Source organism: Dioscorea cayenensis, chromosome 1, assembly GCF_009730915.1.
Source record: "Dioscorea cayenensis subsp. rotundata cultivar TDr96_F1 chromosome 1, TDr96_F1_v2_PseudoChromosome.rev07_lg8_w22 25.fasta, whole genome shotgun sequence".
Classification (NCBI taxonomy): Eukaryota; Viridiplantae; Streptophyta; class Magnoliopsida; order Dioscoreales; family Dioscoreaceae; genus Dioscorea; species Dioscorea cayenensis.
The window spans coordinates 29,014,652-29,041,164 of record NC_052471.1 but is presented as its reverse complement, the minus strand read 5'-3'; the positions used below and the strand labels follow the sequence as shown (position 1 = coordinate 29,041,164).

Sequence of the window (26,513 nt, the reverse complement as noted above, 5' to 3'; positions counted from 1 at the left end):
GAGCACAACCAAAGCCTAATGCCTTGTTATATATATATAACACTAATATTTTATGAATATTCATAGATTTAAAATTTATAATTATATTAAATTTCAATACTATATAATAAATAATATTAAACATAATAAAAAATGAAATACAGTACAATCTCAACCGTTAAATTCTATTTTCACTAAACCAACATAAACGAAAACTAAAATTAAAATTCAAATTAACCAAATCAACAAAAAAAAAAAAATGAGTATGTCTCTCTTTTTGGTGTTAATTATGCCCAACAACAGATGTTTTTTCGTGTGTGTGTATATATTAATTTATACAAAGTTACTCTTCTAAAAAAAAATACAATTTTAATTCAAGTTGAAAATCTTCTATATTTTTTAAAAATTTCAATTTTCAAATACTCGGTAATAAAATAACAAAAAAAACATTAATATAATTTCAGAAGAGTAAAGGTATATACATGCAAAAAGAAGGATCAAGAGTTGCGCACGTGCTCAATAGTATAAAAACATAGAGAAAAAACAATTCAGAAGAATCAAGGGGTATACCTGCAAAACTCCACGCCACGTCACCACCGCATGATCCACAGTAAGCCAGATCCAATCCAACGGCGATCTACGAAACCACGTGTTAAATCAAAGCCCATCAGTGGATAAGGCCCGGTGGGCCCATAGCGAACCAAACTTCGCTCGTCGGGTTTCGCACGTGGCCCAATAACAACCGCCAACTCCCAACGTGGGCCCCCATCTCCCGGCCCAGCCCATTATTTGTACCACTTCTATACTCTTCCTTCCACCGTGCACCACCGCCATTTAGCAACAACGCCGCCGCCGCCGCCGCCATCGCCACCGCTCATGGCCTCCGCTTCGCTGCATCTCCATGGATCTCTCCTCGTCTCCGGCCCTCGCCGCAGCTCCTTCACACGGATCTCTCCACCGATGATCAGTAGATGGAGCTCCAAGTCTTCGAAGATGACGCTGCGGGCGTCCACCGAGGATCTACGCCTCGAGATCGATGAGAATCCAGAGGGAATCATCTCCGGCGAATGGGAGGGAAACTTCTCGATCCTCACCTACTCCGATCTCAAAGCATACCTTGAATCCCAGACCATGCCTGACCATAAGGTAGGGTTTGAACTTCTTTTCTTCTTGATTTTGATGGGATCTGGAGATTTTGATGCTTTTTTTGGGGGGATTTTGATGAAGATCACACCCACGGCGGTGCTCGGGGAGGTGATGTCGTCGCCGATCAGGACGGCGACGGTGGATCAGAGCTTGGAGGAGATCGAACATCACTTCGAGTTCGTCTCCGGGCTTCCGGTCGTCGACGGCGATGTCCGTTGCGTCGGCGTCGTTTCTCGCAAGGATTTCTCTAGAGCTTCTCACGGGGTCTCTCTCTCTCTTATTTATTTTTCTATTTATTTAATGATTTTTTTTAATTTCGTATTTATATTATTATAAGTTCTGATATTTGGTATTGTTTTTCCTTAAAAAATATATATTTTATATTTATTAATTGCTGATTTATAATTTTTAGTTTTTGTTAAGCTAAGGCCTTTTAGAGATTTATATATTATTATTAATTAAATGTGATTTGATTATAATTGGAACCTTTGTATAGATTAATTGTTTTATTAATTAGAGAAATGGTTGAATTTTGTATATTATTTAGTATCTTTATGTGCTAGAATATTATTATTTATCATTGATTTTTTAAGTCAAGTAAGATTGTTTGAATGGAAATGATTTATGCTTACTTGCATGAACATCAATTTATGATGAAATCTAATTTGATCTTTAAACTTGAGACAGATTCAATTCAGTTTAATTATAAATTATTTGAACTGGAAATTATACTAAATTATATACAAATGAATTTCAAGTATAAATTATTTTTTAAGTAATTTCAATCAAAAGAATTTTCTTTTGATCTTTAACTATATGTATCTATAATTATTTGAAATTTATTGGATAAATTATTCTTGTATATGTAGAGATAAACTAGAGAAAAATGGCAAAATCCTATTTAGATCATTAGGGCAAAAGCTAACAGTATATTTGGGATAATAAACAGCTGAAATCCAAGGTTGGTGAAGTCATGTCATCTCCAGCTATCACATTATCTCCTGACAAGACAGGCTTAGGTAACAAACAACTTACTGAAAACTGGAACAATGAATTATACTACTAATTGAAGTTTAAGATGATGAATTTTATGCCCAAATTATGGTTGCAGATGCTGCAGCTCTGATGCTTAAAATGAAGGTTGATAGGATTCCAATTGTGAACCAGAAAGGGCAAACCATTGGTGAGTTTTTCATGCTAAAACTTCACTTTTGATACATGTAGTATTATTTTATATTCATCATAGTCATTAAACCAGGAAAAAAAATACACAAGGTAAAAATGTATAAAAGGATAAGATCATAATTAAACATTTTGGAAATACAAAGATAAAAAATGAAAATTTGGGCAGAGTAAGTACATAGATCAAAAATAAATATTATTAAATACTTAGCTATAATTCATGTGTCATTGTTGTTATAATTATTATTAATAAAAACAGGTATAGTGGCTCGGAGTGACGTATTCCCAGCGCTGGAGGCACAGGAAGCATAGTTTTTATATCTATCATAACTGCAGCCTTTTTGTACAGTCTTTTTGTCTTGCTGTATAATGTGTATCTTGTGTGTGATGTGTTGTAATGTATATCCATATATTTCTCTATTCTTAGTATAAACTGTGTTTGTTCTAGGACTTGTAAATCAATGGTCCTTCATAGAGGTTTGTACTAATACTTCTTGTCAAACTTGAGCAGTTTCAACGTTGTAAATCAAGAATTCTGTTATTACTAATGATATAAGAACCGCTATAATCTCAAAATATCTCATTTCATTTCCATCTTACTAATATTTTTATTTTAAAAAGATTAATATTCTCCAATCATGATAAAGAAAATATTACAAATATTCTCTTAACAAGAGGGGAATGAAGTATTAATTCATGTATTGTATACGGTATACCAATGTAAAAAACCATGCCTTGTAAATAACACTGATTTGAAGGTGTATATAAGCAATTATCCATTTTGGCAGGTGCAGGCAAGTCTCATTATTGCAATTTTGAATGCTATTTAGACATGGATAATGATCTGTCATGCATAACAAAACCTCTATGTACTTGCACAAAAACTCTAACCTTTCATGATGAAAACACTAGCCATTTGAACAGAGTAATAGTTTTGGATACAACATCCAGTTGTTTTCCAAGTCATATCTCTCAAGTCCATCATCGACAAATGATGGAATAGAAAAATTCAGAGACCCAAAAAACAAGAAGAGATTGGCAGAAACTATCTTATGCTAGTGAATTTCACACACAGACACCTGAGGGTTAACTATGGCAGTAAGAAGAAAATCTAATCCTCTCTTCGCATTTTGATATTTAGGGGGGTTTCCTTGTAGGAACTCACCTTCTCGGCCGCCTTGCGCATTGGCCTTCCTACAGAAGTTCTTCTTATCTCTTGATTCTCATATAATGGTTGAGATATGTTCTTGTTATTCTGCTCCTTCTCACTGGAAATTGCCGAGGAGTCTAAAACAACATCTTTCATCACAAATGAGTTTTCAGTTGGTTCACATTGTTCAGATTCCAAGTCACTGGACCTACATAGTGAAGGCTTAAAACTTAAAAATAAATGCAAAAGATGCAATCAGAATGAAAACATGGCATATCTAAGCAAAAACCATAAATCACCTCCTGTCATCCTTCTCCTTTCCTGCTGCTTGTTGGATCATGGCAGTGGAAGTTAAAGCTGCAGGAATTATAGAGTTAAGCTAGGAATGTCGAGTTAATAAATCAAATGCTAATTGTTATCAAGATACAAGTGAATTACATTTTCCTTTTAGCAGGCATTTCCTACTGGTATTGCGAGCCTTTTTGTTTGCCGCCGTGGAAGCTACATCTGTAGTGTCAGCACACTTGGTGTTCGCCTCCTTGTTTTGCAAAAAGTCATATCAAGTAAGGATGACTGGATGCGAAATATCGATAACAATGCATCTCAATTAATTACATAGACTCTGAATTGCTGAATACCACAATGCTCGCAATACTCATCATCGGGCATTGCATCTTACTCAATTTCTCTTCCTGCAAGTTGAACAAAACCACAATGCATAGAATGCTAAAGAAGACATTGAAATAATCAAAAAATGTATAGCATCATTGGTTAGGTGCTGAGGGAAATACACCAAATGCAATATCATTAAACTTGGAAAATACCTCCTTGTTTTATGAAATTCATATTAAGTATGAAGCATGTTAAATACTCCAATTAACAACGGTGATTTTGCATTGATGAATACCTCAGTGTTCATCATCGAACATTGTTTCTTACTCAGTTTCTCTTCCTGCAAGTTACACAAAAAGAGTGAATAGCAACACATTCCGGCACACAACACCAACTTTGAATCACTGAATACCTTGGTGCTTATTGTCAAACATTGTTTCTTGGCCAGTTTCTCTTCCTGCAATTTTAACAAACTACAAGTCATGGCAAGAACAAAGAAAGTTTCGAATCTATACATAGGATCAAATAGTTAAACACACACATCCAACTCCACAGTCTTTGATTTGAGAGCAGCCATTGTGCATCCCATCTCATGCTGCAATGCTCTTAGCTGTTCACATAGATTAACATTTGATTCATTAACAAGGAAATGAACAGTTTGCAAACTTTTTCTTTCTATTCTCTTCTACTGAAAAAGAATTACTGTTATTAGATGAGAATGTAGCTCACTCTCTCTTTGCTGAAATTGAGTTCCTACAAACAAAATCAAAACAAACAAACAAATAAAGTTACTAACTTTAGAACAGAAATCAAATGATCAATGAAAAAGGAAGGGGAAAAGAACATGAACTGCCAGCATCATTGAGTTAGTCTGAGCAAGATGTGCATTCTGCAAAGAAGCTTTCTGCAGAGAAACTCTGAGCTTCTGCAATTCAATCCCATTCATCTCTATAACTTTGCTGTAAATTCAAATCAAGAAATTCATCACAACAAAAAAAACGACCATTTCTAATGTTTCTCCCCACAATTAAAACCTGAAAACAAAAAAATCATACTCTTTATCTCCAATAACCTTCAAAAGAGCCGCATTTTCCTGAAATTCAGATCAATTTCAAAGAATCAAACATAAAGAAAAAGAAGAAGCTCTCCAAGCAAATAGATTCAATCCAATAACCTTGAGAAGATGAGCAACATGGTCACTGGAGCTGGAGCAAGACAAAGCCTTGGCGTTCTCTTCACCTCCGCCTCGCCTCACAGAATCCACAGTATTAGTGATATCGGATAGCTGCTTCCTCCTCGACGTTCTCCCCACTTGATCCTTATTCTTCCGATTCCTCCCCCGTTTAGGGTTCCCTGCCAAAATCCCAACCCAATCTCGCATTGAAAAACCTCAAATCCATCAATTGGATGATCAATGCTTACCTCCAACCCCGCCTACATTGCTGTTATTGGTCCCGGGTTCGAGGAGGCTTCCATCCTCCATCGCCGCACAAGAAGAGGGATCTCAGAAACCCTAATTTTTCGCCATTAGAGAACGAGGACGAAGAACAGCGAGGGAAGGCGAGAGATAGGGTGAGGTTTGAAATTTCAAATCGTGTGCACACATCCCGAGACATCCAGTGATCAAACAACGAGTTTCGACCGTTGATCTTATTGATCATCATAAAATTTGGAATTTTTCACATTGCCCCCATTTGTTATCTTCAATTATTAAACACTCCCTGAAGTAAGTTGAGTGTAAAAAAAAGGGAGGCTTGGTGACAATGCATAGGAGTTTAATACTAAATATTAATTACACATCTTGGTCGGTGAGGGGCTTTTATTATTTCTCGCCTGAGCTATTCTTAGGAGCTTTCAAATCAATTTTTTTAATTAGTTCTTGAATAATTGTGGGTTCATGAAATTTCATTCTGATCCGTTGCTAATTTAATTTAGAAACGGATTACAAATATAATTTTTCTTAATTTTATTGCTAATTTATTTCCAATTTTAGATATATTATAAATTCATTTTAAATTTTAGAAATAGAGTTGCAACAAAATTATATCTATTTTAGAATAATTTTATTTTTAATCTGTTAATCAATATATTTAAAAAATATTTATATTGTAAGAGCTTATAAATCTCTAGTATAAAAAAAATAAAATTATCAACCTCTTGGTCTATTGGTAACGAACCCCTTATGCAGGATGTTTGTTTCAAAAAAAATTTGACATTGAACCCAAAAACCACACAAAGCGAAGACATAGGTGTTTGTTGAATTTAAAATTATGCTCTACGCCTATGCACGTCTCTAACATCCCTTGAAAAGGAATGATGCCTATTTATCAAAAATAAAATAAAATAATAATTTTATTTTATTAATCCATGCAAATAGCATTTGTTTAAAAGCCTAACAAAAAATAATTTTGGCATCCAAGCACGAAGACAATAGCAACTTGAGGCCCTTGGCACATTAGTTTTTTTTTAAATTTTTTAATCTTTTTGTTTTACTATGTAAAAAAAAAAAAATCAATCTTAACTTTCCCAACAACTATAAAATGGCTAATTTTAAGGATATTTTAGTCTTTTAAGCTAAAATAATATTTTTGTCCTTCTCAACAATTATAAACGCCTAGTTTATGAGCACATTTGAAAAAATTAAAAAAAAACTATAAATACTCCCTAAATTCTAACAAATTTTTCTACACCATACTACATCCTCTTCTCTCAATCTAATTCTTAGGCATTCAAGATCTTGGCTTCTTAATTTTCAATTTCAAGAGTAAAGTTTGCAAATCCAAACTTCAAGTTCTTCATCAAAAATCCTCAACCATACTTGATGGACAATCAATAGTTATTCAACTTTTTAAATCATCGTTAAAGTAGTTGAGGTAACCCTAAACATTGACTTTAATTTTGCATAATGATCAGTTCTCCTCCTATTTATCCCTTCGATAATTCTCCATTATGGCTTTATGAAAATACCCCATGTTTTTCTCTCAATCATGTTATTGAGCAAGTTACTGAGCCCTCGAATATTAAGTCTGCTAGTAACAAAGCTCCATCAAGATCTAGAAAAACGAACTTCTCGGGGTTTGGCAACTTTATGACATCATTGAATTTCCAAACAAAGGTACTCAAGTGGTTTGCAAAAAATGTAAAAAGGATTTTTTTTGCCAAACTTCAGGTTGGACATGCATTTAAAAGATATGCTAATAAGCATGCCACAAAGCAACACAATCCGACTCAAACGCAAATTAGTTTTATCGATTCAACTTTGGGAACTTTTGTTTTTAATAATGAAACTTCAAGAAAAGAAATCACAAAAATTATTATTCAAAATGAGCAATCCTTTTATCTTGTTGAAAATCCTGGTTTTATAAAAACGCTTCTTCATGGTTTTAATCTCAATTTTAAATCAATTTCAAGGAAACTATGAGGAAATATTGTCTTATTATTTAGGAAAAATTACTGTTCACCCCTCGTAATTTTCAAAACTTCCCAAAAACCCCTACTACTTTTACACACCGGGACGACCCTTAGATTTAGTGTTTAACTTCCTTTTACCCCCTACAGTTCACTCAGAATGGGTCCAGTGTTTGTGAAATCCCATTTTTGGCACGAAAATGGTGGGAAAGGAAAAGCGCCAAAATCACGTCATGTTTCGATCTTTTTGAAGAGAGCTTTTACGCAGTTTCGATAGACAATGCGAGGGTTGCATTACATCTTGTTGTTCTCCTCGTTTATCAAACCCGAAATATATAAATCGGTTGGTTGTAAAGTTGTATTCTGACGAGAAGAGCGATAATTACTGACGAGTTCATTTCGTTGTAATGTTCTTCTAATTTATGGTTATCTATTTGTATATTTTCAATATTGTTTAACTATTTGCTATTACCCGTTTAAATATTTTTACTAATATGTTTAATAATTGTCATATCCGTTTAATACTTCCCATCTCCAGTTTAACATTATCTTTACATGTATAACTATTCGTATTAGCGTGTAAATTCTCAGAAAGTCTCTGCGTAAAAGCGGTGATCTTTTTCGTTTGATCCCGAATTGTTGGCGGTGTGCACGTGGCGGTGGCGAGGTTATGGTATCCAGTGCGTAAAATTAATGATGGCATTAATTCTTATGCCTGATACTCTAAATTCCGAACCCCGGATTCGTTCTCGTCGATCGATGTCGGCCGACTGTCGTTTAACTTTTTCGGATATGAAGAGTCGGCTGCCTGTGGACTTCACACCATAAATAACCGGGGAAGAACCCTCCCCATGGACAACCACTCCTCGTCGTCCTCATCATCCTCCTCCTCCTCTTCCTCCTCTTACTCATGGACGACCACTCTATCCCGAAAGGATGTTTTCGTGAGCCTTGCCTGTATCTTGAGAATCGATTAGCCGTAATCGTCGAACTAGTTAAAACTATCTTTTTCTTGCCCAAGGCGAAATGCTCTCATAATTGCACTGAATCACGGAGGATTCTCCGTGGGTGGATGGCGGGAAAGCAATTAAAGAAAGCATTTCGACTTGGGATGAAAAGTCTCGCGTATTGCGTGATTGCGGAGGATTCTCAGAGGAGGGAGATCATGAAAGCATCCTTTAAAGGCGAGGGTTGACATTTACCATGAGACTTTTACATTACAGTTTAAGAAAATGGCGTCGGTATACAACTGTAAGTTCTACTGTTTAACTATCAGGGATCTTCGTTTAAGTCAGAGCCATGACACGTTGATTAATAGTCGTTTTTCAGTGAATGTGTGTTGTTTAACCTTTTTTTAATGTTATACGTTATGCGAGGTTCAAGTTGATGCGCATGTTATGCAGCAGCTGTGAGCATTGAATGTCTGAGACACTTGTTTCGTTATCCGAGGGTTGAGTCGTGAGTGTCAAAGTCCGAGCGGACGTTGTAAATGTTGTAAATCTTTTATAAATAAAAAGCGTAACAAGCTTATTTGTTGTGAACTTCGAAATTTAAACATAGACCTAGTAAAAAACAAACAATGTGGGAAACAAAAAGAGCGTCATTGTAAACAATAGAAAATACGTAAATATGTTTTAAAAGCAGCGACAGCGGTGTTTAAGAAAAAGTTACTCTTTAAAGCGATGACAGCGAGTGTAAACAATAGAAAAAAAGTTAAACAATACTCTAGTTACTCTTTCGACAATGACAGCGGTGTTTAAGAAAATACGTAAAGATGTTTAAGCGAGTGACCGAGGGAGGTACCCATCTTCGAAAGCGATGTCGTTGAAAGCATTCGATTTAAACAATAACATATTATTTACATGATATATACTTTTAGTTAAGCAGGTTAACCATTATTTTTAAACACTATATGTATCTGTTTAAACATAAAAAAGCAGCGTTTACGAGAGACTCATGTTGAGTTGAGAACATTCATTCGAGCGATGACAATATGTCTTCCTCGCATGACGAGTGACATATATTTCCCTTTTTGCCCTTGGGATGGAGGGAAAAATACAGCCCTAATCACATCACGTCTAGTCTAACCTCTATCATAGCTAGCTATGCACTTTTTTTGTTTGCCTTTTACATTTGCTTGTTTGTTCTTTACATCTTCTACTTCTTCTTCTTCGTCTTCTTTTTGTTCTTCACTTCATTTGGTTTTATGCGATTTGATTTTTGACCCGATATATTATGGAGAGTTTTTGTGGTATTGCTATATTATTCGGGGAGGGAAGGGTGCTAATGTTCGCTGCTTTCGAGACTTCTTGGGAGTTGGTGTTAGGCTGAGATATGTGGCGATGGGGTCTCGAAGTTTCTCTTGTCGAGGGGTTAAGTTCATCACACGGATGGATATAAAGCAGTTTTGCCAATGAAAAGCGATGTTGACTTCCGGTCGGATGTCGTCGTCCACTCCATCTTCAAATGTCTTTGTAGTTGATCTTGTCGTCGAGGCGAGAAAATGTGCCATTCGCGAATCCTAATGAAAACGAGGTTTACTCGTTGTAAGTTCCTTTTTCTTTTAATTATTCAGGTTATGCGGGGTCGTTATTATTGTAAATATAATAAAAGTCATTTGTTTAACATATTGTACTTAGTCGTTTCGTTATTAGTTAAATGCTTGAGTATTTAATTTAACGTTTAGATATTATCATTATCCTAAACATTATATTCTCAAGCTTAACATATTGATCTTTTTATTTGGTGAAGTGTTGGCGGGGATCGGATTACTGCGAGTGCTCCCATTCATCCCCATGGTGACCACGGCGGTGTCGCGATGTCTTCCTTCCTCGTCGGATCATTACGAAAGTCTTTGTCGTTGGATATTGGACAGCGTTTTGTGATGTCGAACATTTCGAGGGATGTACTTGAAATCATGCAGATCAAAAGGAATTTTGACTTCAATTTCATAAAGACGAAAAAACATCGGGTGGTTTGTGGAATGTCTTTGCCGATGGTTGTCGTTAGCGCCTTCATGCATCAAAAGAGTATAACAAAAAAATACTTTCGAATCAAGACAATCAACCCGTCACACACACTTGCGGTGGTGGCGTAGGTTGACGTCACATCCAGCGTCCAAAAATGGGTTAGCGCCGCGAGTGATTGGAAGCTCGAGGACCCAGTCCCTTATGCAAGGCCGTCGACATTCGAGAAGGACATGTTGCGAGGAACATGGTGTCCACATACCATACAAAGCGAGGCTTGGTTGGGAAAAAGAGCATGCCGGGTGGTCCTCGGCAGCGGTGACATCTCCGACTCATTGTTGCTTTGGTATGTGGATAAGGTGGGTGAGACAAATCCCGGCGTTGCGATCGTGGGAAAGAGGCGGTGATCGTTTTAAAGCGTGCATTCTTTTCTTTGTTAGCGTGTATTGTGGGATTCAGAGAGCTTGCGGGCGAGCTTTGCTTTCTCGATGGTACCCGCCTCCTTGGAAAATATCGGGAGTACACTCTTTGGGTGCCGCGAGGAAAGATGGAAACAATGGTTTTTCCGTCGCCTTGGGTATAATCGACAGCGAGACCGATGCCAATTGGACTTGGTTCATATCTAAGTTAGGCGATGCCTTATCACGAGGATGGAGATTATCATGAGATAATTACCTCGATGTCGGACGAGTCGAGGCACTTGTGAGCGCAATTGCGAGAGTCTTCCCTTCTTACGCCACATGCATCTTGTCTTCGACATTTGGAGGCCAATTTTATGAAAGCCCGATGGCGAACTTGGGAAGGCGTTGAGGGAGGAGTCTTGGGTACTATATGCTTCCGCATTGCGTGGGCATCCACGGCTAAAGATTTCGATGATCTGAGTGAGATGAGCTGCGGGGCCACATCACCCGAAGCTCATCATGGTTGATTAATAAATCGGATATGGCACATTGGTGAATTATCATTCGGAGGTGATCGTTGGGGTGAGATGTATTCAAGCGTCGCGGAGTGGTTCGATGCTTGGATCAAGGAAGCTCGTCATTCTACGGGTGGCGAAAATGGTGCGACTCCATAAGATGCTGCGAATGTTGGTTTTTACACTTAACATTTAGTGTTACCCTTTAAACATTCTCAATCTTTGTTTAATTACACTTGTCTGACTTTAAATATTAATCCTTTCGTTTAAATATTTACAATAATGTTTAAACATGTTTACGGATTATTTAACCATCACTTTATCTTTGTTTAACGCTTATTTGCGGGTTCGAGTTGATCGCGTGTTATGTCAAACCGTGAGCAAGCGAACAAATGGGAGACCTACTTATGCCCGGACATACATTCCAAGGTGGCGATCATTGTTGAGGGACGGCCCGAAATCTTCGTGTTGGTCGTTGTGTCGATGATCGTTACTGGATGATCGACGAGTGCACGTGACTCTGTGGATCTACGCCATCGAGAACTTGTTCAGTAGTCGAAGGGTGGCAAGTTTATGGTATCCATTGCAGAACACGCTTGCGCGACAATAATGCGAGCGGAGACACAAGCGTACATCGATTTATTGGCGGGTACTTCGCGCGTCGACAATTACAAACTTGCGTACAAAGGAAGCTATATTCCCCATACCCGAGCGATGGCGAGGCCTTGAGGGCCGAAATCGTGAGCTTCGTTCTGCGACCGCTGTGGCGAGAAAGGCGGCTGGGAGGCCTGAGGCGAAGAGGATCGAGTCCCATGGCGTTTGATGTCCGCTGAGTTACATTACGTGCACGGCCATGGATCGGTCGCGTCGGCGATCTTACTGATGAAAGCGTGGCCGACTAGGGTATTGTTAATAAGCCGAGCGATGGCGAAACATTGTGTATTGATGGAGTTGTTTCCATATTTAAACTCTTACTCTTCTGACGAATTGAATGTATTTAAGCAGAGACATTGTTATTTTAAGCGGATACGCTTTGTAATTTGAAATATTTCAAGCGATGTTTTAAAGCGATATATGGTATATTTAAACAATGAAAGCGGAAATGTACACAACTTCAGCGTAAATTAAACAATGAAATGAAACTAAATGAAATTTAACACGCCTTACAATTGAAAACAAACAAACTTTACATTGAGATATACAGAGTTATTGATGGGCAACTTCCCATATTTATTTAAAACAATGAATGCGTTTAGTTAAAGCAGAGGCAGTGTTATTTTTAAGCGGGTACACGTATTTTTGAAATATTTAAAAGCGATGTTTAAAGCGATATATAGTATATTTAAACAATGAAAGTGAAATGTACACAATTAGAGCGTAAATTAAACAATGAAAGTGAAAGCCGAATGGAATTTAACACTGCTTTACAATTCAAAACAAACAAAAATTTACATTAACATATACAAGTCATGCTCTTGAACACGAAAACAATGAATTGAATTTGTCAGTTACATTCGAAAAATAAAATTGACATTCGGATATCAGGGACATGTTCTTGAAAAACAAAATTTAACCAGCTTGTGGCTGACCCCTGTCTTGTATCTTGCATGTTGCCCTCCCTCCTTAAGTATCCCGGGTAACATACCGTAATCTGAGGTAAGGAGCGTGCATGCTGCGGTGGCCAGTAGCTCTCACCCCCAAAGTAATTGCTCGATAAAGCGCGATGGCGTGAGGCAGTGCATCGACGCTTCCTTGTTTTTGAGCGTGGGGTTTCTATGTCAGCTGCAGTGGGTACTTTCTAGTCGTCGACTCAGCGAACTCCATATCGACACAGATTGTCGAATAGATTCATTGTCGAGATATGCAAGTCGAGATTAGAATAGCGATTTAAATACCAAGCAGGATATTAATAGGGACATAATTAAAGAACTTACCATGTCCAGGCGTCCTTATCGTACCCGGGACATGAAGAATAATGCATGTATTCTTGTTTATCATTGTCCGGGGCGAGCGAGCATGGAAGTGGAGTCATTCCATGATTATCGGGAGGATGACAATTTAAACTTATGCAGGTTTCGCCTGACAGTCCCGGATCATAGCCATAATTGTGTCGCGTGCGTCGTCTGCTTGGACATAAAGCAGTATAAGCGGTACGGTGATGGTGGCGCTTCTTGTAGAGATATGGCTCTTTGCTCGTGACTTTTGTATGTATCGTCTGGCGTCCATCACATCATTGAGTGACCATCTCGCTTCCCCTCAGCGGTAGTGTATAATTTGTCAGCTTGTAGTCTTGGCAGCGGTCGTTCTTCCCTACGCAGTGTCTTTGAGGTTAAGCGATAACGAGATATAATAAGACCATATTATAAATATTTTAAATGATATTATCAATTGTTACATGATATTATATATAATTAAATGTTAAGTAGACAAATTAAATGATAACATAAAAGGTATTAAACACTATTAGGTAATTGTTAAACACTATAATAAAACCTTTAAACAATATCATAAAAAACTTTACGCTTACCGATCCATAGAAGCGAGTTGAGGGAAGATCCTCATCGACTCCACGCTCGTATTTGTTAAAACGACTCGAGCTGACCCATTTCTTTTTCTTGAATAAAAGCTTTCCGAGCCAGTACGGTCAGATTTTTTGATTGGCCTTGATCATCTCTCGTTGCTCGGTCGGGGTCTTGACGACTATCTTCTACGCCGATCACGGGGGCGATGGCGGCGACATCAGCTGCAGAACACACGTTCTTACATGGTTGTTCTTGTTGTGGGATTGTGTACGGCTTTTGATCTTGAGGACAGCAGCGGCATCGGCCATGAACGCACATCCTTACATGGTTCTTGTTGTGGTGGGATTGTGTCTGCTTGGGCTGCGATCTTGTCGGCCCGCGTCCAGCCCGGCTGCAGCCGGATTCGACGATCTTCTCGAGCCGTGGCCGTGACCAGCGGCATCATTGGGAGACACACCCTTAACTTGTTCTTGATCTTGAGGATTGTGTCCATCTTTGATGCCGCGATCTCGGCGGTCGGGTTCCACCGGGTCGAGGATTTCATCGAGAAGAGTCAGCGGCCTTCTCAGCGGTAGCGAGCGCCACATCGTCTATGATGTCCTTCTCAGCAAGCGACATCGGTGCCCGATGGTGTTGCTATTGTTTCATCGTCGGTCACGGTGGAGACGAAGCGATATTGTTCTCCTCTTTTTCCATGAGTCTCTTGAATGTGGCCGCCTTGGAATGACCTTCCGATGATGTAAAGTCGTCGTCAAATTACAGCGCTCTCGTTCAGTCCCGGGTGCTTGAGTTCTTTTCGAGGGATGGCGCGATACGGTTGTGAAAGCGTCCTTCCAGGCGCCTCGACCACGGCGACAAGTCGAGAAACTCGGGTCGTCAATATCTGGCATACTGCGTAAGGTTGCGGTGACATCTTCAGCCTAATGTCACGGTGAAAGTTTGACGGTCGGAGATGCGCCATGGTCGGTGCCACACTCGGGAGGCTATCGTTGTCGTGTGGTAGGGGTTGTTGCGATCTATAGGGGTAGGGAGTGCTTCTCAGCGTCGAGGAATGCGTCTTGGCGTGGTGGGGAGTGGAAGTAGGAGGCAGTCGGTAGCGCCGCGATAGGTGCGCCTCTCATCCAGCCTTGAGCAGTGGTTTAGAACAATGGCATCCATCAGGTCGGTTGGCCCCAACAAATATTTCTTCTTGACGTGCAGGAACCCATTTCAGGAAACTAACATATGTAAAACCGAACAATTTCGATGAAATCATTCATTTTAAACTATAAAAACTATATTTAAGCAGTGTTTTATATATTTAAGCGTTATAGAATATAATTAAGCGGAGAACAAAATATTTAAAACCCGGTATGAATAAGAGTTAAAGCGGTAAATACTAAAGTTAAACTTTAAATAAAATGTTTAAGCGTTAAAGACTTATATTAAACATTGTCCATGATTTATTACCTCTTTTCCATCAGCGATGACGAAAAGCTCGTTTCTCGAGTAAACTTCTTGCAGTAAAATACTTTCACCGTACGTACAGCATCCTTGGGATCTTGCCGAAACGGACTTTCTTCCCTATTCGGTCACTTTCGTAAAACCGAGACGTTAAGCGCGGCCAAGGCAACGCTAATGTACCACGCCTGTTGATGCTTACTTCACGGCGCATCTATCTTGCACTCGGGCTTACGCCATGGAATATCCTCCATAAGCCAGCCCTGCGTACGTCGCGCGCCATGCGTGATCGCCCCATGGTGGTAGATCATCGGCGTAATCAGCGATCGAGTCGGGACCGAGCATGATGTATTTGGGAAGAGGGTCGTCCCCATGAGTACACCATCGAGGGAGTTTGTGAAATTATCTTCTTCCCTCTGTCGAACAAGTTCTGACGGCATGTGCTCTTGATGGAGTCTACTGTGTCTCGTGAGGTCTTTGATGAGATCACAGCCCTTGACGGCGACCGGGTTTTCTTCTTACGAAAGACCCGCTGCGTCGTCATCGCTGTATGAGACCAGTCAGGGCCACATCTTGAGGTCACGAAAGCTCGGCTGAGCTTTCCCGATCCCTACGAGATTTATTGGGATGCGACCATCGTACTGCTTTGCAAAGAAGAATCAGAAGGGCTCTCTCTTGGTATATAGCTTCCGACTCGATGAGCAGCTATAGACGAGTGTCCGTTGAATAATCTCCCGATGTCGAGGGTCATGTTATTTTTCGATTCATTAAAGTCTCCGCTACCGGTGTCCAAATAGCATCGGCCATTAACTAGGGTTGACCGCCCGTAATCACAAAGCTGCGACAAACAACACATTCGACATGCGAGTATTGACAAAAAGTTTAAGCGGAAATATAAGGTTTTAAGCGGTAAACTCGATTATTAAGTGAGAGATATAAAATGTTAAGCGAGACCCATTTTGTTAAGCGAGGCGAGAATACTTTAGCGGAGACAACAAATGTTAAAGCTGTAACATCTCATTTCTTAAACTTCAACCCTCGTTTGTAAAAGCGCAACCATACTCAAAGCGAAGCGGAAATGTACATTATAAATATTACACAAATCATAGTAATCGAAAACTAATTGCGATAGTGTATACATACAATCGACAAAACAAAACAAAACCCGGTAGAAATCTCCTCTGAGACTAACAAAAACCCGGTAGAAATCCCCTATGAGACTTCGATATCTTCCAACAAAAAGCAGGAGCACAGCAAAACCAAAAATCTTTCTTTATATGAGCAGATTAACATAAAACCATACTCAATACCTTAGATTTCAAGCGATGAAATGCCAACTAGTTGCGTGAGGGACTTCTCCTTGAGATCTAGGTGGAAAGGGAAAAGGCGATGAAATCTTTGATTCTGAGAGGCTTGCGGGTAGAGACGACTTCGGGAGGCGACCCGAGATGGAAAAGGCGAGGCGTGAGTTGAGAAAAAGCAATTAAGCGGCTCCAATAAATTCGTCTCTCCGGGGTTACCTCTACGGAAAAGCAGATCCACTTCCTCTCTCAAATCGCCCGGAGATAGCTGTGACCCACGACTCCCCATGCAAGAGGCATTTTCGTCCAAAAATTTGAAACTCACTCCGTTCACATCCGTTCTGAGGGTTTGGGGTTTGAAAACATAGAGTTTAAAAGGAGGGGATTTTTGGGGATTGCAAAACTAACGGGGTGTTTTGGCAATTTTACAAACTTAAAGGGGTTTTTTTGGCAATTTCCACTATTATTTATGATGATTATAAATAAAAGTTAATTTTTGAATTATCTAATGGTTCTTTTAAAATTTCTTTTACTTCCATTATTTGGACTTCTCAATTTAAAACAAGGGTTTAATAATCGGACCGGTCACGAATCGGTTGGCCAATTGGAAATAGATGGCCAGATAGAAAATTTGAATAAATGTATTGAGCACTATTTACACTGCTTCATTGTGGATAATCGTAAGTTTGAGGTCGACTTATTGCCTTGGGCCTAATTTTCCCATTGCACAACTTTCCACACTAGTATGGGCATGACCCTTTTTGGGTGGTGTTGGTAGGGATCCTCCTCTACTCTTGGCGTATGCTACAGATGATACTATGTCTATTCATGTAGCAGAACTATTGGCTAGCCGAGATAAAACTCTTCAGCAATAAAAGCTCAATTTACTTAAAGCACAAGCCCGAATAAAGAAATTCACTGATAAAAAGTGTAAATAAGTTTTCTTTGACATCGATGACTGGGTGCTTGTCAAATTGCAATTGTATAGATAAAATTCAGTATTCCTCCACCCCAATCATAAGCTCAGCATGAAGTATTTTGGGCCTTTTAAAATTCTATAGTGTTTGGGAAATTTGGCTTACAAACATGAATTATCACCTTAAGCAAGGATTCATCATGTTTTTCATATCTCAGTACTCAAGAAGTTTTAAGGTGATCATCACCAAGATGTTATACCATTACCTCCTATGACTGACATTTCAAGGCATCTCATCCAACTAGAGGCCCTTCTCTGGGCTCGTATAATTCTGTACAACAATGTTCCTATACTCTAACTTCTGGTGCAATGGTCATGACTTTCACCCTCTGAAAATTCCTGGGAATATCTACAGCTACTTCAACACCAATATCGTCATCTTGACCTTAAGGACAAGGTCTTAATTAATGATGCGGTATTGTAATGTTTCCTCACAAATTCAAATGAAGAAACTGTAGGGAGGCCACGCATTAGCATAGAATAGGAAAACAACAAATCAAGTATAGAGAATAGGAATGGGACACACTGGCAAGTTCGGTTCAAAAGGTGAGGTGTTGTTTTTCACAAATAAACGAGGAGTGTAGGGAAGGAAGGATAACATATGGATGGTTTGATTGAAGAGGCGGTTAATAATCCAAAGGTTGGAATAGCAGGATAGAGAAATCATAGAGAGAGAAAGGTGAATATTCGTTGGAAGGATTTCGTGATAATGGAGCCAAATAGAGTATATAAAGAAAAAGGGCAAAAGAGGAAGGAAGTGAAAAGTCTGGGCTGGCACAGCTGCAGGGAGCAAGATGGGCAGGTCATGGCACAGACTGGCTGGCTGACAATAGCATGGCTGGCAGGGAGTATGGCGTAGTCTGTGATAGTCACTATATAAAAAGTAGAGCACATAAGGAACAAGTTTCTTATAGAAATCAAAGATCAAAAATCTCTCTATTAACCAGGAAAAATCATACCTAAGAAAATCAAAACAGACTCCTTTTATACATTACACAAACTTAAGTAACCAAAATGAAACAGATTGGTTGAGTCACCATTACATGATGTTGCACCTAACCCACTTGACCGCTTAGGTTCCACTCAGTCCCATTATCTCGAACTTACTCCCTTCTCTTGATCAAACCAATCTCAACCATTGATTCCTCTCTTGCCAAAAACTCAACGAACATAATAGACTTTTAAACACTTGAAAAGACTATCTTACCCTTTTATCACAGCTACACAAGAGAACAAACAGCTTCACTGAATTCTCTGTCGATCTTCACAACATCAATGCTTTTTCTGCACACCAACAATAGCAAAGTTCTTCAATCAAAGTCTAACAGTTTGGCAAGGTGCAAAGCACAGGGCATGGTTAGACTGACTGGCTGGCAGGGCAAAGCATGGCGGCATGGTGCTGGCTGACGTAGCATGGCCGGCTAACGCTAGCAGTACGGGCGGATTGACGTTAAGAATGGCTGATGTGGCTGAAATGACCCGAGCATGATCATTAAGGGCCGACCATACCCAAGAGAGGTTTCTCTTGGGTCATTTGCCCATAAATAGAGCCAAATGGGGCCTTAATGAGAGCAAATGAGATTGTAGCCTCAAGTTAGGTTGTAAATATTCTCCACTTTAAGAGAGTTAATTCTCTCTCTTTATTCTTGGTGTCCTTGCTCTTTGCTTCTTCCTTAACCAGATTCTTGGGATATTCGAGTGTAGGCTATGTTGGTGCGCACAAGGTATAGCCAATTGCCATAAGGTGTCGATCTAGGCGGATCAGCCCAGTGACAAGTGGTATCAGAGCTAAAGGTTAAGAAGTGACGGAAGATGGCAAATAAAGCAAGTGCGTAACTCCAAAACCTTGAAGACCTGGTGGGACTAGTCTAGACCGTTATTAACAGCCTGGATGTGACGGTGGATTTCCGTTCGGAAGGTTGGGGAGACGTTACACCCTTTTGTCAGAGCTATGAGAGCCTTTTTGGCGATCTACTAGGTGTCTGCTACGATATTGGGCAAATGGACCAGTTCGGCGCAAGGTTAGACCAACTGGAGAATAGCGTGGAACAACTTTAAGGTATATTGGATGGAATCCTTAAGGGAGACATTCCCCTGACTTTCTGCAGCAAGTGTCAGTTGAGGTGCCATAGGCATGTCGCGCCTTATCGTATTAGGGATATGGTAGGTTCCAACACTCCGACAGTGATTGACTCAGTAGAATCCAGATATGGACCCATGAAGTAGAGGTTTTCGAAGGAAAGAGACTATAGGCGGGAGATGGGGAGGCATCTCGCTTGGCCTACTGGAGCCGTAATCCAGGACCTGCCCTCGGAGATTGAGGTTGCTCCCAAGGTGTAGCTTGCGAGTACTGTGAGGGGCCATACGAGGTACATGAGTGTCCTAAGATAGAGGACATATCCTCGTATGATGTAGAGGGGGGCGGGGGCATTGAGAGCCCCGTAGCTTGAGGGAGGTGACCGCGCATACATAGGCGAGGGAACAGGCGTGCAGTCTGAGATAGACCAAGTTACCCGACTTTTGTTTGTACTATCTCTTTTATACCTATGATTGCATTTTTGGTTTTTAGCAACTATGTAAATCAAGTTTAAATCACTATCTCTTTTGTCGAAGAGAATATGTATCTTGATGATGTAATTGTATATAATGAATCCATGAAGGATCATGAGGAAGTTGTTTTGCAAGTTGTGAGAACACAACTCTACATCAAGTTAGAGAAGTGCGAGTTCGCTCAACGCAGTATCAATTTCCTAGGGCACTTGATCTCGCAAGGAAAAGTTTGCATGGATAGAATGAAGGTGGAGGCAATCCTTGACTGGCCAGCACCATGCAAAGTCTCAGAGTTGCGCTCATTCCTTGGGTTGGCCAATTACTACAGGAAGTTCATCAAAGGGTACTCCAAGATGGCGACACCCTTGACTGATTTGCTGAAGAAAGACCAGCCGTGGGGCTAGGATGAGGATCAGAAGTGAGTTTTCGCGAAGTTGAAGGCAACCATGAAGAAGCTATCCCCAAGACAAGCTCGATGGCAGGAGCTTCTTCAGAAGTACCACTTTGAGAGCAACATAAGCCTGGCAGGCATAACCAAGTTGTTGACGCTCTTAGCAGGAAGCAAATGGTGGAATATGTAGCCGCATTGGCTTAAGTGGAGTTTGATCATATGGAGCAGGTCAGAGGGGTGGCGAAGATTGACACTTAGTACTTGAAGCTAGTAAAAGATGTCGAGGAGGGACTTGTGCGTCAGTATTGGGTGGAGGACGGGTTGCTCCATGTCAAAGGTGGCAAGATCTTTGTGGCTAAGGGAGGCAAGCTACGACTCAAGTTGATGAAGGAGCACCATGATAATGAACGGGCCACCCGGGTAAGGAAAGGATAAAGGCTCTTATGTCCAGACATTATTACTAGGCAGATATGGAAGGTAACATAGAGGCCTATGTCAAATCTTGTTATGTGTGTCAGCAGGATAAATCGGAAAGGAGGAAGGAAACGGGACTACTACAACCGCTACCTATTCTGGAGCGACCGTGGGCGTCATTAAGGCCCGGCCATACCCAAGAGAGGTTTCTCTTCTGTCATTTGCCTATAAATAGAGGCAAAGGGGGCCTTGATGAGGGCAAGTGAGATTGTGGCCTCAAGCTGGGTTGTAAACATTGTTCATTTCGAGAGAGTTATTTTTTTTCTCTTTTTATCCTTGGTGTCCTTGCTCTTTGCTTCTTCCTTAACCAAATTCTTGGGATATTCGAGTGTAGGCTGGGTTGGTGCGCATAGGGCGTAGCCAATCGCCACACTATCTAGGCGGATTAGCCCCGTGACACACTCCATAATGGTGAAATATGATTTTTTGCTCTAGATGGAAATTTAATTATAAAAACTATTAGTTTAAATAATTATTTATAACAATTATAATGATTAAAATTAAAGTGAATTATTTAATTTACATACTAATTATAATAATTGGAGTGAACAATGATATTCAAAGTATTTTATAAATCAAGTAGTTTATAAATGAATGCTCATCATTCTCTGTTTTCCCTTTTTTTTCTTGTTCCGGGCATAGGAACTCCTTTTTTCTACTGCCGAATCTCAAACTTTGAATTTTAAAACTTTCCTTTATATATATATATATATTGAATTTTTATTTTCTTATTTTCTAATTTTTTTTTTAAAGTTTCTCCTTTTTATCTGTTTTTTTTTTAATCTTATCCCCTCTCTTTTTTATTTCCATCTAAACCCATTCAAAATAGGATAGTACATGTTACATTTTCTTAAAAAAATTTCAATTTAAGCAACGCTTCCAGAAATCTATATAAACAGCTGGATCCATATACTTTGTTCATATAACATAAAAACAATACATTCAGGTGACACAACCATAGAAGTTAACAATAATTAAAAATTATAGTCCAACATGTTACCTGGTGGTAGAAGTAGAAACAAAATTTAGGAGATGCTGAATTCAAATTTAAAAATTTTATAAATATTAAATAACTTTATTAATTTAAATTTGAGACAATAATAATTAATAATTAAAAAATATAATATATACATCCATCTAAGGATTTTGGTTTAGGTGTAAAAAAATCTATCATATTTACATAATTAGTAAATAACTCAACTAACAGTTAAACACTAAATTGACAAATAATACAATTAAAAAAAAATGACTTAGCATAAATTCACAATATAAATTCATTTATGCATCTAAAAATAATTAATTTTTCATAGCAAATAATCACAACAAATATCTAACCGTTTTCACAACAATTTCATATCAAACAGTCAAACAAATATTTAACAAATATTTAATAATTATTTAATAAATATCAAAAAAATTTAAACAACAAAAATCACACAAAAAATTAAACCAAGTAATTCAGATATATAACAAATTTTAAAAAATATATATATAATAAGTCTATATAATGAAAGATAAAATATAAACTCGAGAGTCTCAATGAGCAAAGAAAGAAAACTCATAATTGCAATACGATTGTTTTTAGAAATTTTAAAATAGCAATAACTTTTTTATGGTTTTGTTTTATATATTTATTGTTACCATTTTTAACATTAATATCTTAAAAAATTGATAATAATGTATTGATAAAGTCAATAAAAAAATATATTTAAATCTAAAATTTTAAAACAAAATATTTGAATCAATTTTATTTAATATAATAATCTTATTGTTTTTATTTAATTTATATTAAATATTGCGAGTAAAAATTAAAAAATAAATAAATAATATCACTTTCCATACAAATTATAATTATTAATATTACAATAACATATATATATATATATATATATATATAGTCATGGGCAAAATTGTGCTTCAAGCACACCCTTGCCGCCTATAAATCCGCCACTGAATTTGTTACCCATACAGAGGAAGATGAATAAAAACCAAAGGTACAGAGATAGAAGTACATGCAGAGCAGCTCAGTAAAATTGATGTTATGGAATAATAACACAAACATATATGCATTCAAGCAATCTTGACATCTCGAAGAAGCCGCGCAGCCATAGCTCCTGCTCTTCTTGTCTCCCAATCATCAGCCTTCTCATCTTCCGTCACCACACTTTTACTTTCTTCCTTCTCTTCTAGTTCATAATTATCACCAGCTTCGTCAGTTCCGAAACTGGTCTCTGGTATTTTCGGTAAATCACTAGTGCTGTCTTCTGATTTGGATTGTGCCTTCAATTCCATCATAAATAGCTGAATACTGGGATGCCGGTACTTGTGATCCATCTGCATTATTCAGCAAACTCAATAGAAAACTAATGCATGTAAATTGAAACCGGTTTCGCGTTCAAGTTATGTTGATTGTTTTACCTTTGCTTTTGGGATGGTTTTCACCTCAAAGTTGTTCTTCCACATGTTAGTCATCTGTTCATGGACCGTGTTGGACCTTATTTCATAACCTATCTGGATGAAGGATTAGTAATTTCAGCAACAAAAGCATATGTAAAATAGTTTGTAAAGAAAAAAAGGAATTTTGTGGAACGAGTTATTACCAATATTGTTGTTCTAGGACCTGCTAGTGCCAAGATAGTTTCAACTAAGGGCTCCAGCAAATGCTCTGCATACACCTTTGGCCAAACAAAATAACAGTGATCACAGGGAAAATCAAGTACAACTCAGTAGCCGAACACTAGCATACTGAAATAAGAGCTGATAAACATATCTTTATGAATGTTGCAACTAGAGCCTAACTGACAGAATATACTGTTGGAACTTGCGATGAAGTTGATGTGGTTTGCTTTGGGAAAGCAATGAAATAAGTGGGAATTTCATCCACATTCAAAACTCAGTCAATGCAGATAAAGATTATAAAATTTGGTTTAATTTCAATGAAATAATGTAAATCATCACTCAAAACACAAAGTGCATGCTGGTTAGTTGTTATTTGAATGGGTAATTTGGAACAAATCAAAACCAGACTTTGTTATCTAAATGGCATGATTCCATGACGGCTGTATTAAGAGAGTTTTCTTTCTCAAATTAATGTAAAAAATGTTTTTTAATAAATAACTTACAACATCAGTGGCTATGATGTAATCAAACGGAGGACAAACAGATCTGATGTGATCTTTGTTGCCCCAGTCGAGCTCAACAACCTCGACAGCACCAACTGACTCTGCAGGAAAAGAAAAATTTACAGATGTAATTGATAATTGTAAATGAAAACTAACTAGCTAGTATTGAACAATAACTAACCAGACATTATTAATCAGAAATTCCGAAATTTACCTGAAGGATTTGCTTGTGTGATCCACGACATATTTCGTTGAACATTCCTCATAAGCAATGGTAACACCTCAACTTGATCAGTTGAAACAACATCACATCCAAGTAGTGCCATTCCTATAAATTTGAAATTATTTCACATATTTATGGACCAATACATCACTGCAAACACATATACCAACATGACATTTGAAGGAGCTTACCCAACCCTGCTAGACCACAACCAGCTCCAAGTTCGATGGCCCGCTTTCCTTTAAGCTTGGATGGGCAAAACCTTCCCTTTCTTGAGTTCTTTTCCTAAATAAATCGACATAAAGCAATGCATTTTAAAAAATGAGTTCTTTCAAGCATCTAATGGAACTTATAGAAAACTTAACAATCTCATAGTTAGGAACCACATCGAAAATCTATTTGATGCCATTCCCATCTGCTAATTCAAGCCCAAACTAAAGTAGCAATTTTTTGACCCAACATTATGCATATCAATTGTTCAATCTTTTTCCAATTTATAGAAACAAAGAATCAACAGATCAAATCCATTTGATGGCATTCTTCTGATATATATTAACTCAAGCAAACAACACCCGAACTATAGTTGCAATTTTTTGACTCAAAATTATGCATTATCAAATGATCAACCTTTTCTGATTCATAGAAACAAAGAATCAACAGATCAAAACCATTTGGCGTTATTCTTCTCATATGTTAATTCAAGTAAACAACACCCGAACTACAGTTGCAATTTTTAGACTCAACATTATGCATTAACAATTGCTCAATCTTTTTCTAATTCATAGAAACAAAGAATCAACAGATCAATTCCATTTGATGCCATTGTTATCATATATTAACTCAAGTAAACAACACCTGAACTAAAGTAGCAATTTTTTGACTCAGCATTACGCATAGTCAATTGCTCAATCTTTTTCCAATTCATAGAAACAAAGAATCAACAGATTAAAACCATTTGATGGTATTCTTCTCATATATATTAACTCAAGTAAACAACACCCAAACTAAAGTTGCAATTTTTTGACTCAACATTATGCATAGTCAATTGCTCAATCCTTTTTAATTCATAGAAAAAAAAAAGAATCAACAGAGCAAATCCATTTGATGGTATACAAAGTAAACAACAGCTGAACTAAACTTGCAATTTTTTTTTTTTGACTTGACATTATGCATTATCAAATGCTCAATCCTTTTCCAATTCAAAGAAACAAATAATCAACAGACCAAATCCATTTGATGGTATTCTTCTCACATATTAATTCAAGTAAACAAAACCTAAACTAAAGTTGCAATTTTTTTACTCAACATTATGCATTCTCAATTGCTTAATTATTTTCCCACTTCATAGAAACAAAGAATCAACAAATCAAATCCATTTGATGGCGTTCTTCTCACATAACATAGAATCAACAAAACAAAAAGTAACCACGAATAATGAACCTAAAAAAAAGTACCAGAAATTTGACAAACACCATAGATGCATCCCAGACAGTGGTACCCAAATGCTTGGAATTCGGATCCTAACACAAGAAAACTCAAACATTACCAAAAACTTCAACCAATTCCAGCAATCAAAGATTGAAACTTTGAGTTAAAGAACAAAGTTTAACCTGGGATATATGCAAGCGATGACCAAGAACTTCAACAACAACAGTTGATGTGCTTGGAGAATTCAACCTGGAAATCCACCATTAATGCATGAATTGAATGAAAATCAAGTAAAAGAAGATGGAGATTGGATCAATGTGAGAAGAATCACCTCTCATCCTCCATGGATCACTGAAGTGCGGCGCTCGATGGTGAGAAGAAAAGAGTACCCAAAACTAATAATATTATCTAAAAAAAGAACCATTGAAAAGCTTTATCTAATTGCATATAAGCCCTTGTATTTGATATATAATTTATTGGAAAAATAAATATTGGAAAAATAAATTATAAATCACTTAAAGTTTCAAAACATCCCAACTGACCCAGTACACCTTTTTTTTTTTTCTCTTCTGAAAATCCCTTCTTTTCCTGAAAGTTTACTTTTTAGTTAATCCAGCTTACTCCGTTAGTTATTTCTATCTTACAGCATGTATTTCGCTTTTAAAATGTATAGTTTTCATTTAACATTACGAGTCTGTTTGTTTGAGTGTATTTCCAATTGCATGTA

At 37.9% G+C, this 26,513-nt stretch overlaps 3 protein-coding genes across 3 annotated transcripts; 1 reads left to right on the top strand and 2 right to left on the bottom strand.

The window, feature by feature from the left end:
- The first annotated feature begins 797 nt into the window (after positions 1-797).
- On the top strand, positions 798-2,885 carry LOC120261870. Its single transcript, XM_039269915.1, has 5 exons — positions 798-1,125; positions 1,207-1,389; positions 2,075-2,144; positions 2,237-2,308; positions 2,567-2,885. Exons 1-5 carry the CDS (start codon positions 856-858, stop codon positions 2,617-2,619), a joined length of 648 nt encoding a protein of 215 aa, XP_039125849.1. The 5' UTR covers positions 798-855; the 3' UTR covers positions 2,620-2,885.
- A 145-nt stretch (positions 2,886-3,030) lies between these two features.
- LOC120263675 (shugoshin-1-like) lies at positions 3,031-5,634 on the bottom strand. The gene is made up of 12 exons (XM_039271642.1): positions 5,492-5,634; positions 5,244-5,422; positions 5,125-5,162; positions 4,920-5,028; positions 4,799-4,822; positions 4,611-4,679; positions 4,482-4,526; positions 4,365-4,409; positions 4,096-4,149; positions 3,896-3,995; positions 3,757-3,814; positions 3,031-3,665 (listed from the first exon to the last, which is right to left on the bottom strand). The coding sequence occupies exons 1-12, from the start codon at positions 5,550-5,552 to the stop codon at positions 3,419-3,421; spliced, it is 1,029 nt and encodes a 342-aa protein (XP_039127576.1). The 5' UTR covers positions 5,553-5,634; the 3' UTR covers positions 3,031-3,418.
- Positions 5,635-22,868: 17,234 nt separating this feature from the next.
- LOC120261571 (protein N-lysine methyltransferase METTL21A) lies at positions 22,869-26,204 on the bottom strand. The gene is made up of 9 exons (XM_039269512.1): positions 26,118-26,204; positions 25,969-26,035; positions 25,813-25,878; positions 24,550-24,643; positions 24,350-24,463; positions 24,136-24,236; positions 23,614-23,688; positions 23,432-23,524; positions 22,869-23,347 (listed from the first exon to the last, which is right to left on the bottom strand). Exons 1-9 carry the CDS (start codon positions 26,129-26,131, stop codon positions 23,084-23,086), a joined length of 888 nt encoding a protein of 295 aa, XP_039125446.1. The 5' UTR covers positions 26,132-26,204; the 3' UTR covers positions 22,869-23,083.
- Positions 26,205-26,513: the final 309 nt, after the last annotated feature.